General features: G+C 58.6%; 1 protein-coding gene across 1 annotated transcript; it reads right to left on the bottom strand.

Moving 5' to 3' along the window:
- Window positions 1-1,376: 1,376 nt before the first annotated feature.
- On the bottom strand, window positions 1,377-11,114 carry LSM14B (LSM family member 14B). The gene is made up of 8 exons (XM_065892624.1): window positions 10,988-11,114; window positions 8,982-9,145; window positions 7,740-7,875; window positions 4,512-4,679; window positions 4,203-4,280; window positions 3,827-3,988; window positions 3,318-3,468; window positions 1,377-1,548 (listed from the first exon to the last, which is right to left on the bottom strand). Exons 1-8 carry the CDS (start codon window positions 11,112-11,114, stop codon window positions 1,377-1,379), a joined length of 1,158 nt encoding a protein of 385 aa, XP_065748696.1.
- Window positions 11,115-11,743: the final 629 nt, after the last annotated feature.

The raw sequence follows: 11,743 nt of genomic DNA, 5'->3' as shown, positions 1-11,743 counted from the left end.
AAAAAAAAAAGACTGGCTCATTTCCAAGTGGATGAGACACCGAACAGTGTTCGGCCAGAGTCCAACGCTGACTGGCCTGGGTCAGGGACTGGCAGGGAGAGGGCAGGAGGGAGAGGGACTCCGCAGAGGAGCTCGTCCTGGGCGCTCCCCCCCAGCCCGGATTCCTACGGAAGCCACACTCCAAGTGACAGCTCCCAGCTCCCTCCCGTTCAGGGCCCCATCCTACACCTCCAGCACCCCGACCCCGCCCTCTACTTTGAGGTCAGGGTCGTCTGGTTTGCTTCTACAACATGATGGTGGGACACCCCGCTTTCCATGCCCTAGGCGCCCCCATGCCCCCGTGCTGGCCACGCCTGGCTCCTAAGCCCCGCCTGTGGCAGTGGGTGTCAGGCCAGCAGCACCAGCGGCCAGTTGGATTACAGAGATGCACTTGGCTGCCGCATTTGCCAAATGGGATTTGGTTCCACGTTAAAAATCAAAGCTGTCCAAAAAAGGTCACAAAGTGAGGATCACACTTTCGCTCTAGAAACCTTTCTGCAAAATACCAAAACCTTAGCGTCAGGCTGTGCACAACTAAAAAGGAAAAGTAGGCCAAGACACCTCAAAGAGGTTTCCCACATACGCGTCCCCCCAAAAAGTGGTTCTAACTCAGACGGTGTCCAAGTTCAGTTCAGTCCAAAACATAAGCAGTAGCATGGGAATTTTCCAAACTCAGTAAACAAAGTGACCCACGTCTCCCGCAGTAAGTGCAGCGTTTTCCAACATCCTCGTAGACACAGTCTGGCGTCTGTGCCGCTTCAGCAAGAGCCTGCGAGGAGGAGACACAACATCTAGTGAGCACATCCAGGCAGCTCCCCAGCCCGAGCCCAGCACCGTGAATGAAGGACAGGGACTGCTGAACCTCCCTCCCACCCCAAGTCGGGCTGGGGCTGCCCAGACCTTCCCATCACAACCCAAAGTCATCATTTTGGTTCACACCGGGGTGGGGGGGAGGCAGCTCCAGGTCTCACCCAAAGCCCACTCACACCACCCTCGACCTAGTTAAAAATGCAGACTCAAGGTCAGTGCGAGGCCAGGCTGGAGCTGAGGCCTGGCTTGTAACCATCTCTCCTTCCTGACCACACCGGAGTGGGGAGCACCCAGCCCTCCTGCACCTGGACCCTCACTTTGACAACCCTAGGGCCTGGGTCCCACCGTCCCCAAGAGCCCCCTGGGGGATTCACTCAGAGGGTCGGGGCCTCAGTTTGGCCTCGATACCAACGCTCACCGGCTCCTAAGCTCCTCCTGAAGAGGTGGCTCCTACCTGGGCAGCCCCATCCGGATGCCCTCCCACAAAAGGACCCCAGAGCTCCCCTCACTCACCTTCAGCTGCCTCCTTACACCCTGCCAGTCCCAGCTCTGTGGGAAGTCGGGTTACGACGGGTTGCACCGTTGCCCCTGCCCCCTCGAAATCCACCCCGGAAACTACGGCCACGAAGAAACCTTCCCGACACCCCGAAGGTCTCCGTGTTGAGCTTCCTCTCTTCAGCCCACGTCGTCCGCCTGGAACTGAACCAAGACAAGGAGCATGAGAGCGACTACAGCGGGCACCTCCTCACAGCTTTCCGAGCCAGGCCCCAGCCTCACACCGCCTGGGGAGGGAGAAAGGACCGATGGACAGATGGTGACTCGTCACTGGAGCCACTGGGGGGGCAATCCCATCAGGACACTGGAGCCTGAGACTCAACATTGCAGGGGCTCCCAGCCCAATTTCCAACCAGGCCTGTCTCCCACTGGACGGGGCTGCTCGGTATAAACCTCTCACACCTGCGTCATCTAAGGCCAGCACGCGACAGCAGCGTGCTATGAAGGAAGCCCTCCCTGCTTGCTAGGCCCAGGGCCCGTGCAGGCTCCGAGACCTGGAGCAGATCACGGACCCCTCCAGACGAGTCTCCAGAGACGAGGAGGGGACTGGGCTAAACGGAGGAGGGTCCCCAAGGCTATGACACGTACGCTTTGGGGGAGGTGCGGACGCAGCACCAACACTGCCAACACTCGTCTCTGCACCTCCAGCAAGGACCCCCCGGTGTCCAACTGTGTGCCACGAGGCTGCTTATAGGCCGCTCACACGCAACACACCCAGCCCAACCCCCTGCTCTGCTGCCCTCCCCCCCTCCTCACTCCGGGCAGCAGCAACCGCAGCCTTCAGCCATCCAGGCTCCCCTCACAGCCCATCAGCAAACCTTCAGGGCATGTCAGAGGCCAAGCCTCTCTCCCCTCCTCCAGCACTGCCCACTACCCCAAAGCCTCTGATGTGACCACTCAGCTTCCATGCCTGCCCCCACTCTCCACAAAGCAGCAGTGAAACCTCAGACAGCACTGCTCTCCCCAAGCCAGTTGTCACCGTGACCTACAAAGCCCGGCAGCAACCGTCCCATCTTCATTGCTCCTCCCTGACCCCCCCCAGGCTCCGCTCCAGCCACACAGCAGCTGCACGTGCCCACCTCCGCCTTGCCTCCGCCTCACACCCTGTCCTGCATTCACCCTCCCACTGGCTCCCGAACCTCACCCGAGACCTCGGCGCTCCACTCCCCTCACACCCAACACACGCCCCAACCTCTCCCGCCTCACTGCTAGATGTTATCTCGTGCGCCTGTTTTTTTGTTATCTCTTTCCCCTGCCAAAACCTAAGAGGGGTGGTGGGGGGAATGGGGACCTCCCAGCTTGCTTTCTGCTGTTCCCCCAGTGCCCGCAGTGCGTCTGCTACTCCATTTGTGAACGAAAGGATCTGAGTTTCCACCATGCCCATTCTGTAGACTTCGTTTACTGTCTAGCTGGTTCTCGGGCAACATCTGAGCACCAGCTGTTGGGTGCTAAAAACAAAGCATATGACAGAGTCCCCGGCCTCAAGCAATCAGGTGGGTGAATACTGCGGACACTCCTGCCAGCTGCCTCAGGTAGCAAGGGCCTCAGGCCACCAAGGCAGACCAAGAAGCAGGCCCAGGTGAGGTGGTACAGAACGGGAACATCGACGCGGTAGGGAGGGTAGTCCAGCCCAACCTTGATGAGAAAGGGGCAGCTGAGCAAAAGAGGAGCCGGGACCTGGGTCAGATCCCTCAGGTGCCTGTGACTGCCAGGGCTTCTCACACCGCCACCTACCGCTGGCACCGCTGGGCCTGACGTACCCATTACAGTAAAAATGTAAGCCTAAGAGATTTGCCTTGAACCTAAGATCTGGGTTTGGTCTCCAAGAGAGCGTGCCCCAGTCTCAGAGTTTGGGGGCAGAGTGTCTTCCCGCCAGCTCCCCCAGGCCTTGCCCGGCCCCACAGCCCCCTGACCTGGTCTTGAGTTCAGAGGAAATGTTGTCAAAGAAGGACTTGGATTTGTCATAGTAGCAGTTGGGCCCCAGGTGGTCCTCCTCAGCAGGCGCCTCGTCACTCTGGGTCACCACCGCCAGGTCCTTCTCCTCCCCGTTCTCAGCTTTGTCGTCTACACAGAGAAGCAGAGCACTGAGAGGCCAAGGAGCAAAGCACCTTCCACCAGGACAGGCCCTCGCGGGGCCACTCAGGGTTGTGCTCGGGCCTCAGGGAAGCGGCCGGGAGTGTCCTGCACTACGCGGAAAGCTCTGCTGGCTGCTGGCTGCTGGCTGCTCGCCTCGTCCACCCCTGGGCCCTGCAACCCGCTCTCATCCCCTGAGCACGGGCCTCCCCCCGACTCCTCTCCTTCCTGGGAACTCCTCAGACAGCATGGCTTCCCCGCTGACCACCATCCCAGCTGCCCCCCGCCCCCGCCAGGCTCTCCTTGACCTGCGCCGTGGACACTCCTGGGGTGGGGCAAATTTTCAAACCTTTAAAATTCAGTTTCTTCTTAAATTCTTTGTCCAGCTCCTCTCGGTTGAACTGGGCATTTGCACTCTCAAAGTCAAAGTCGCCTTCAAACTTGATTGTGTTTTCCTTGACGGTAGTTGGACGGCTTTGCCCTCTGGAGCGATTCCTTGTTCGTCTGTTCCCTGTGAGAAGGAAAGGACAGCCCTGGCTGGTAAGCCACTAACTCAACATTACTCGGTGTGAGACAGCAGACAAAGCGGGGACAGAGCACACGGAAGCTGCCGCTGAGCCCAGCACCCTGAAACCGTCACCCACGGAGAAGCAGACAGGAGTGGTAAGCGGAGCGCGACTGGGTGGTTCTCGGCTCCCCAGAACTCAAGTGGCAACAGCCGTTACCTGATCGCCTCCTCTGAGGTCTTCTGTTCTCGTCATTCACCTGCCCTTGAGTCTGCCCAGCTGCCGGCTGAGCTACATCTAAGGCGCAAAAAGGAAGAGTAAGGCAAAGCGCCTGCGAAAGCAGAGCCCGGGGACAGGAGCAGAGCCTGGCGACGGGAGCAGGGCGGCGCCACCGGGGACTGCGCAAGAGCCGGCCCTGCAAAAGCCTGCAGGGTGGGGGTGTCTAATTAAAGGATAAAAAAAGAACCCCAGGAAGCGCTATGCCACTGAGAACACGAACAAACTCCAGGGGAGTGAGTATTTAAGTACCGCTGGCAGCCTTGCTGCTTGGCGGGGCTGGGCGCCCGTTGAGCTGCATCCCCGCGGTGCCCTTGCCAGGTAACAGCTTTTTGGTGTTCAGGTTATCAAGAGAACCAGTCTGGACAGCCTGCTCCACCATGGGGCTCTTGCTGACTGAGACAGCTGGAAAGCTAGCTCCTGAGTCGAGGAGGAGGAGAGGTTAATAACAGAGACAAGGAGAAGGCCACACCCCCTCGCCCCCCGCCCCCACCCCCCACTCCTCGTCCAGCTGGCTGTGCAGCAGGAGGAAGGCAACCGCCTGGGGAGGTTTTACCGAACCCAGGCAAAGCCCCCACCCCGCACCATCCCCTCTGCGTCTAGCCCAGGCAGCCAAAAAGCCAGCAGGCTCCCCCAGTTAGGGCATCCGGAGGAGGGAAAAACACCCCAGCACAATAAGCACCTCTCAAGCGGCTTAGAAAAAGCTTCCCCCAAACCACACAAGCTCTAACCCCAAGGGGGCTCGACAGTCCCGAGATGCCGGTGAATTCACAGTCTGAGAATGTGTTTCGCTCTGGGCCATGCTGGACAAGAACCATCCCAGTCTGGCATCTTCCACAAAATGCAGTGCTCAGCCTTTGAAGTTAAAATTCTAGAACACTGTTGTTTTTGCTTAAGAAACAACAAAACCAAAAAGGATGAAGTGATGAGAGCTGACTACAGAGAAATAACAGCCTGCATTCCTCCGGGTGAAGGCTCATCGTAAGAAACGAAGGGTTCCCAGGCTGCCCTTGGAGACGGCGCTGCCCTGAGTGTTCCCGCTACACGGCATCACCAAGCCTGAGCGCAGGAGTGCTCAGAACCCGGCCTCAGTGGAGGTCCCCCTCACGAGACGGGCCTCTGCCGCAAGAGGACAGAGAAGGGTGTGCCACACACATCAGGCCATCTCCTCCCTTCCCTCTCCCACGTTCCAGTGGGCACTGTTTAAATGGGACAACTGAGGACTGGGTGGAGGTGCACAGACTTTTGAGACAGAAAAAAATGAACCCTAACCACGGAGTAACTATTATCGGAGGGGGAGCCCAACACAGTGAAGACTGGACAGTCTACTTTTGTTTTTAAACATAGAGCAGAAACTACTGTCAGAAATTACTCTGAGAAATTCCTCACAACCGGATCAAAAGTACTCAAAGGGCAGGCCCTACATACTGATACTTTTTTCTTTATCTTTGTTGGCCGTGCGGCATGCGGGATCCTGGTTCTCCCTGACCAGGGATCGAACCCGTGCCCCCTGCAGTGGAAGCATGGATTCTTAACCACTGGACCGCCAGGGAAGCCCCCTTACTGGTACTTTTAAGTGTCCTCTGCGATGGGCATTCATTGACCTAGACCACTTTCTCTGGCCTAGCGCCTCACTCAGCACGGCCCTCCCTGAGCAAGACAGCTGCTTCCTGCTCACGCTGTAACTGGATGGGGCAAGAATCTTGGGCTCATTTGCTTTTCATAAAAAAAGATCAGTCAAACTATCTTGCCCTAAGAGCAGTTTTATGTAAATGATCCTAAGGACAATGAACTACCTTGTGCAATTTTTAAGTGGGGAAAAAAACATCACTACCGCTGTACTCAGATCCACTGGCATCCATGCAGGAAAGCAACACATGCAAAGTAACAGACTGACAGTAGTTGTGTGCCATAATGAAAGCCCCAGGTATCATCTTGGACAGAGTCTCTGCAAAGGTGAGGGCGGCGCACACGGTGAAAGGACCTCCGGTGAAAGGAGAAGGCCCAGAACGGGCAAAAAACCACCCACAGGTGCGGCACCCGGCAGACAGGTGGGACAAACCCGTGTTACCAAGCCAGTCATCAGGCCCACTGCTCACCCGGTCAACAACTCAGGCTCGCCACCCAATTTTAATGGTGCTTCATTTTACAAAGACACCCGAGGCCCCCGATGCTAAACGCCCTGGATGGGTGAGGAATGTGCCACACGGATCCTAGAGCAGCATGCCTGTTACATGGGGGATCGCCTTGCAGTCTTACCCAGCAACCTACACTGCATTTAGGACCAGCAGAAACCCCAGGAAGTGGCCTTCTGTGCAGAGGGACATTTCCCATACGTGGCAATCACAGTACAGGTCAAAACAGACCCTGGACCCAGGAGAGCGAACAAAGTGCACTGCTGGTTCTTTCTAATACCCTCTTTAAAACTGTGAGAGTTAATAAGTCAGGATTACGTGCAGAAACACACAGAGGCAGTTTAACTGATCCACAGGCTTGGCAAATTATCTGCTACAGCTACTGTCATTCTGGTCTACTGGTTTACCCCCTCGCTCAGGATGGCTCGCAAGACAGCATGCAGTTCTGCAAAACTGCTGTTACCCTTGGAAGTGAGCTGATGTGACTCTGAGGACATGTCAAGCTCTGAAACGGGCTGTGGAGATGGAGAAGAACTAGGGCTGGAAGCCGCGGCTGAGGCTGGAGGGCTTACCAACTTTTCTAAAAGAAGATAAAGGAGAAAAGAGCAAAAAAAAAAAGGCACACAAATAAGTAATGAGAAACTCGTCTTGTGTATAGCAGGCTTGGAAAGAGCCCAGCCATCTCTCATAGGACACTTTGCTCACACAAGCCTAATCTAGAAACGGGGAGCCAAGCTGAGAAGGGCTCCTGCACCCCAGGAGCAGCACTCAAGACAACAGGTTCTTCTATTAGAAGCATGTGACTCTCACGAGTGAAGCGGGTGATGGCTGCGACTCTGTGGTTTGAATGTGCCGCAAACCTATGGCCAGGGTGACTCTCACTCCACGCGTGTAGAAGCGAACCTTACTCAACCTTAGGGGAAACTTCATTTTTGAGCAAAGCACTGACACGAGAATGGTAAAAGGATAGGATAGGTGGGCGTTGCATTTAACTTTTATATTTATAGGCTGACAAATGTGCAAATGGTTAGAACTCATCTGTAATTACACACATCGGTTATTTCTTCTTTGAGCCAGACATACCACAACTTCCACCCAGACACAGGCTGACACTTTAAATGAATTTTGATTTGATTCATCTGTTCCAAAACTCACCCTGCTGCCTCTTCCACTCAACTGAGGAGTTCCTAAGCGTTCTAACTAGTTGAAGGGCCACTGAAGAAGGTGCTCAGTATGCACTGCCAGCTGAACGTGGCACGAACACAGCGTCCCCACCACCAGGGTCTGGCCCCGCTCCTGGATGTCACAGCACAGGCACTTGACCAGGTAGAAAAAGGTTACTCACCTAAACCCAAGGAAGCGGCATACTGCTGGCTGAGCAGGGAGCTGGCGGCCAGCTGGTTGTAGGGCGGCATCCCTCGGAAGGGGCTGTAAGGCACGTGTGGCTGGAAGGAGGAGGCCGAGCCCGAGCCCAGGGAAGACTGAGCAATGAGACACACAGGTGAGAGCAGCTCCAGGCCCTCCTGCCACCCTGCCTGGCGAGCACCGTGCAGACCGGAAAAGGCAGCCCGATTCGTCAGCCTGCTCCTGGAGGCTGAGGCGGCACTGAGGGGCGTGTGAGCCCCCAGGGTGGCCTAAGGGGCTCAGAGCTGCCTTTTCCACGTTCACCCCCAGCTTCACCTGCCAGGTAATTCTAACACGACCTTCTCCTAACTCCATGAACCCCTCTAGTGGCCCCACTGCCGGTCGTCAGGGAGTCCAGGCTCTGCCAGGGACGAGGATGGCATCCTCACCTGGGCCCTGGCCCCAACACGCCGGGGCACAGCTGTGTAGCCGAGGAACTACCTCCACGCAGCGTCCTCTCTCCAGCTCCCCATGCTCCCGGGAGGCCCCTTCGTCCCTCAAGGCCTGGCTCGAGCACTTCCCTCTTCTGGAGTTCCCAAGGCCGCTCACCTCAAACCTTTCAGAAGTCTGGCCCAGAACTTCTCCACGTGCCCACACAGCCCAGCGTGCAAGCCCCACCCCGCAGGGAGCACGCTCTGTCCCGGCCCCTCCTGCAGCGTGAGCCCCGCAGGAGTCGGTGAAAGTCGAGGTTTACAAGCCAAGAAGATATGAGCCTGGACTCCCTAGTAATCCTGGGCAGAACACGTCATAACACAGCAGGCAGGCACACGGCGTGACACCTGCGAATTCAGCATCCCACAACGCTGACTTTATCATCGGGGCGGTGTTGGGAGAGTGAGCCCTGCTGTCCCAAGTCCCTACTAGCATCTCTCACTCCCGGCATGTACCGGGGCTGCAGGCTTACCCACCCGAGACAAAGGACAAACACCGGGTGCCGGCAAGACTAACAGCACTGCCCCTGCACTGTCCAACACGCTGGGCCGGCCTCACTCTACAGCACACCCCGTGCACGCCACAGATGAAGCCTCCCACAGAACGCCAAGAGCCAGACAAAGTTAAACTGCTTTTCATGAAGAGGCTGTTCCTCGAGTTGAGTGCTCTGGCCAGATGACACCCAGCTCCGTCTGGAAGCCGGCGCCTCTCAGAGACAGCGCCCGTGGCAGACACGGGGCAGCGCACTTACTTGAACAATAGCGGGGTCCTGAGGGAGCGCGTGCTGGGCTTTCGGAGGTTCGCACACGGTAATGTCTTTGATGTCACTTCCCCGGAAGATGATGTACTCATAAACTTCCTCTCTAGGGGGGGCAGGCCTATCTGTGGGACGGTCTTCAGTACCGAAGGACCTCACTCAGGGGTTAAGAAAGAGAAGGGTTACGTTGTCATCCTCAGTCAAGTGCGTTCAATCAGCCCTCCCGCAGGGGCCATCCACAGCACGCAGCTTCCACGCCTCAACTGCTCCACCCCTCATTATCAACAGACAATACCTACAAGACCCCAGCTGGCAACGCTCCAAAAAGTTCTAGGTCGCAAAGACGACCACGAACGATTCAGAGCCTGACAGTCTCCCTTTCAAACATGGAAGGCCAGCGCTCCCATAAACGACGCCTGCTTTGCAAATCCCCCCCGCCCCCCCATTCACATCTGACTTTGCAGATTAAACAGCCCCAAAGCTGCTTTTTGATTGAAGCCTCGCAACACACCACCCCTGGGGAGTCTGTTTTCTTCTGAGAAAAGCCAGCAGGTTGAGTGTCATCCCCACCCTTCTGCCCACGACGAGCCTGGGAGGAGCTGGTAGAGAAACAATGGGAGAAGGCGGCCCAGAACGTGGACCCACACCACGAGCGTCTGTCTCCCGGAGGGGTTTCCTAGGGGATTAACCCCTACCGGCAGGGTTCAAGGAGCCCAAGCAAGTGCCTCCTTCTCAGGTCCCTGAGGCAGAGCTGGGCTTGAAGCAGCCTTTATCTAATCTAATCCTAGCACAACTCCCGCTGAGGACCAGGGACTACGCTGGGCCTCAGTTTTTCCAACGGGGGTCTCAGGCCAAATGTAGCCCAAAGCCAAGAGTACAAGTGACCACAAAATCTTACAGTACTAAACTATGTCCTGGAGCAACACATCTACCGGAAAACTTAAATACTAGGCTTTCAAAGGAGCTACTCCCAGAGCTGGGAACTGACTGCGACCTGGACGGAGGAGGCTCCCTCTAACACAGGAGCACGTAGCTGCGCCTTGACCCTTAGAGGCCCAGCCCAGTGTCTCCAGCCTAACAAGACCAATCAAACAAACAGGGTTTCTGCAGACCTGGCTGCACTCAGCACTTCCAAGAGGCAGGGGAAGGACACTAGTCATCGTCCCTGGAGGACGAAGACAAAGAAACTTTGGGCCCACCTCCTGCCTCAACACGCTCAGAAAAGGCTCTGGACTCCGGCAGAGCCACAGTACAGCCATCTTTCTCTAGGTCTCCCAGGGACTTCAGTGTGGTTACCAGCGCCCGCAGGGAGGAGTCTGTCACAAAAGGGTAAACCCACAGACTAAAACGTCTGAAATTAGAGTAGGAAGACGCTTTAAACGGGAGCATGGAGCCGCCAAACGATGCTCCTATCCCGACAGGAGAATCCATTAAAACGTGGTTATTTGTTCAGGCTCAAGGCCCCAGCTGCTTAATAGGTTCCAGAAGGGCTTGCAGAAGTCGCGTTTTCTCGTTCTCCAGCCTTCTGGGGAGGCCCCGAGGAGACTCCGGGCCCCTAGTCCCACCCCTCCCCCACAGGGACCGGGTTCTCGGCGCCAGCCGCTCCCTCCGCCCTCGGGCAGCTGGGGAGGAAACAGCCTAGCAACGCCGACCCCCCACCTGCAGAGGTGGGCTACCCCGCCCGGGGGGGGGGGGCAGCACCGCGGGAGCTGGACCCGCCCCCACCTCCCCACCCCAACCCCGAGCAGGGCGGGCTGGCCGCGCACAATTACGCTGCCGCCGGGGCCCGGGGAGCCCTTTGTGCAAGCCGAGCCCCGGAGGGCAGGGGCGGGAGCGGCGCTGAGGCCCAGGGCGCCCCGGCGGGCGCAGGCAGGATGTGGGGGTCGCCCCGGGGCGTGAGGCGGGACTGCGGAGGGGCGCCCGGGGGGGCGTAGGGCGGAGGAGGCGCGGGCCCGGCTGTTGGCGGGGGCGGGGCGGTTGGGGCGGCCGCGGGGCGCTACCTTTGGCGAGCGCCACCGTGGAGTTGTCCGTGTCGATGGTGTAGAGAATGCCCTCGTAGCGGATCTGCGCCTTGGAGATGAGGCTGATCTTGCTGCCCAAGTACGGGGTGCCCGAGGAGCCGCTCATGGCGGCGGCCGCCCGGCCGGGCCTGGCTCGCTCGCCTCCGCGCGGTCGCCTCGCCGCCCGCTCCTCCGCCTCTGCGCCGCCTCACCGCCGCCCGAGGGCCTGCGCGGGGACCAGAGAGCGAGCAACGGCGCGCGGCCGGGGGGCTGTAAGTGGAACGCGGGGGAGGAGGGGTCGCAGCAGCCACATCCGGGTCCTGTGCCGCCACGCCCCGCCCCCGCACGCTCACCGCCCATTGGCTCGCCTCGCCGGCCTCCCTTTAAATATGGCCGCGCTGTCGGCCTGGGGGCGGCCCCGCGCTCCGCGCCTGCGTAGCAAGCGCCGCCTGACCCGGCGGGCTTTCCCCTGCTCTCCGCCCCACTTCTCGGCTGGCTCCCGGCGGGCCCCGCGCGGGGTGGGAACACGAGACCCGGCGGGCGGGCCTGGAGGAGGGGTGGGAATCGACCGGGGCGGGGCGCACGTCCGCGGGAGGGGCGGGGGCGCACGTGTGAGGGAGGGGGCGGGGCGCCAAAGCTCCGCCCGCCGCGCGTACCGCCCTTTTCAGGACCCGGGTGCGGGGAACCTGTGGATCGTGTTTCCCGGTTTCAGTTTCCCCTCTACAGCAGCGTACCAGACGGTTTCCCCATCTTGGG

The sequence above is a fragment of the Phocoena phocoena genome, chromosome 15 (genome assembly GCF_963924675.1).
Source record: "Phocoena phocoena chromosome 15, mPhoPho1.1, whole genome shotgun sequence".
NCBI classification, from domain to species: Eukaryota; Metazoa; Chordata; class Mammalia; order Artiodactyla; family Phocoenidae; genus Phocoena; species Phocoena phocoena.
The sequence above is the reverse complement of the archived record's forward strand: the minus strand, read 5'-3'. Positions and strand labels throughout refer to the sequence as shown.

Coding starts and splice junctions, on each gene's coding strand:
- LSM14B (XM_065892624.1), bottom strand. CDS start 11,114: ATGAGCGGCTCCTCGGGCACCCCGTACTTGGGCAGCAAGATCAGCCTC. Junction 9,146..10,987: donor CACGGTGGCGCTCGCCAAAG/GTAGCGCCCCGC, acceptor TTAACCCCTGAG/TGAGGTCCTTCGGTACTGAA. Junction 7,876..8,981: donor AGGACCCCGCTATTGTTCAA/GTAAGTGCGCTG, acceptor CTCATTGCTCAG/TCTTCCCTGGGCTCGGGCTC.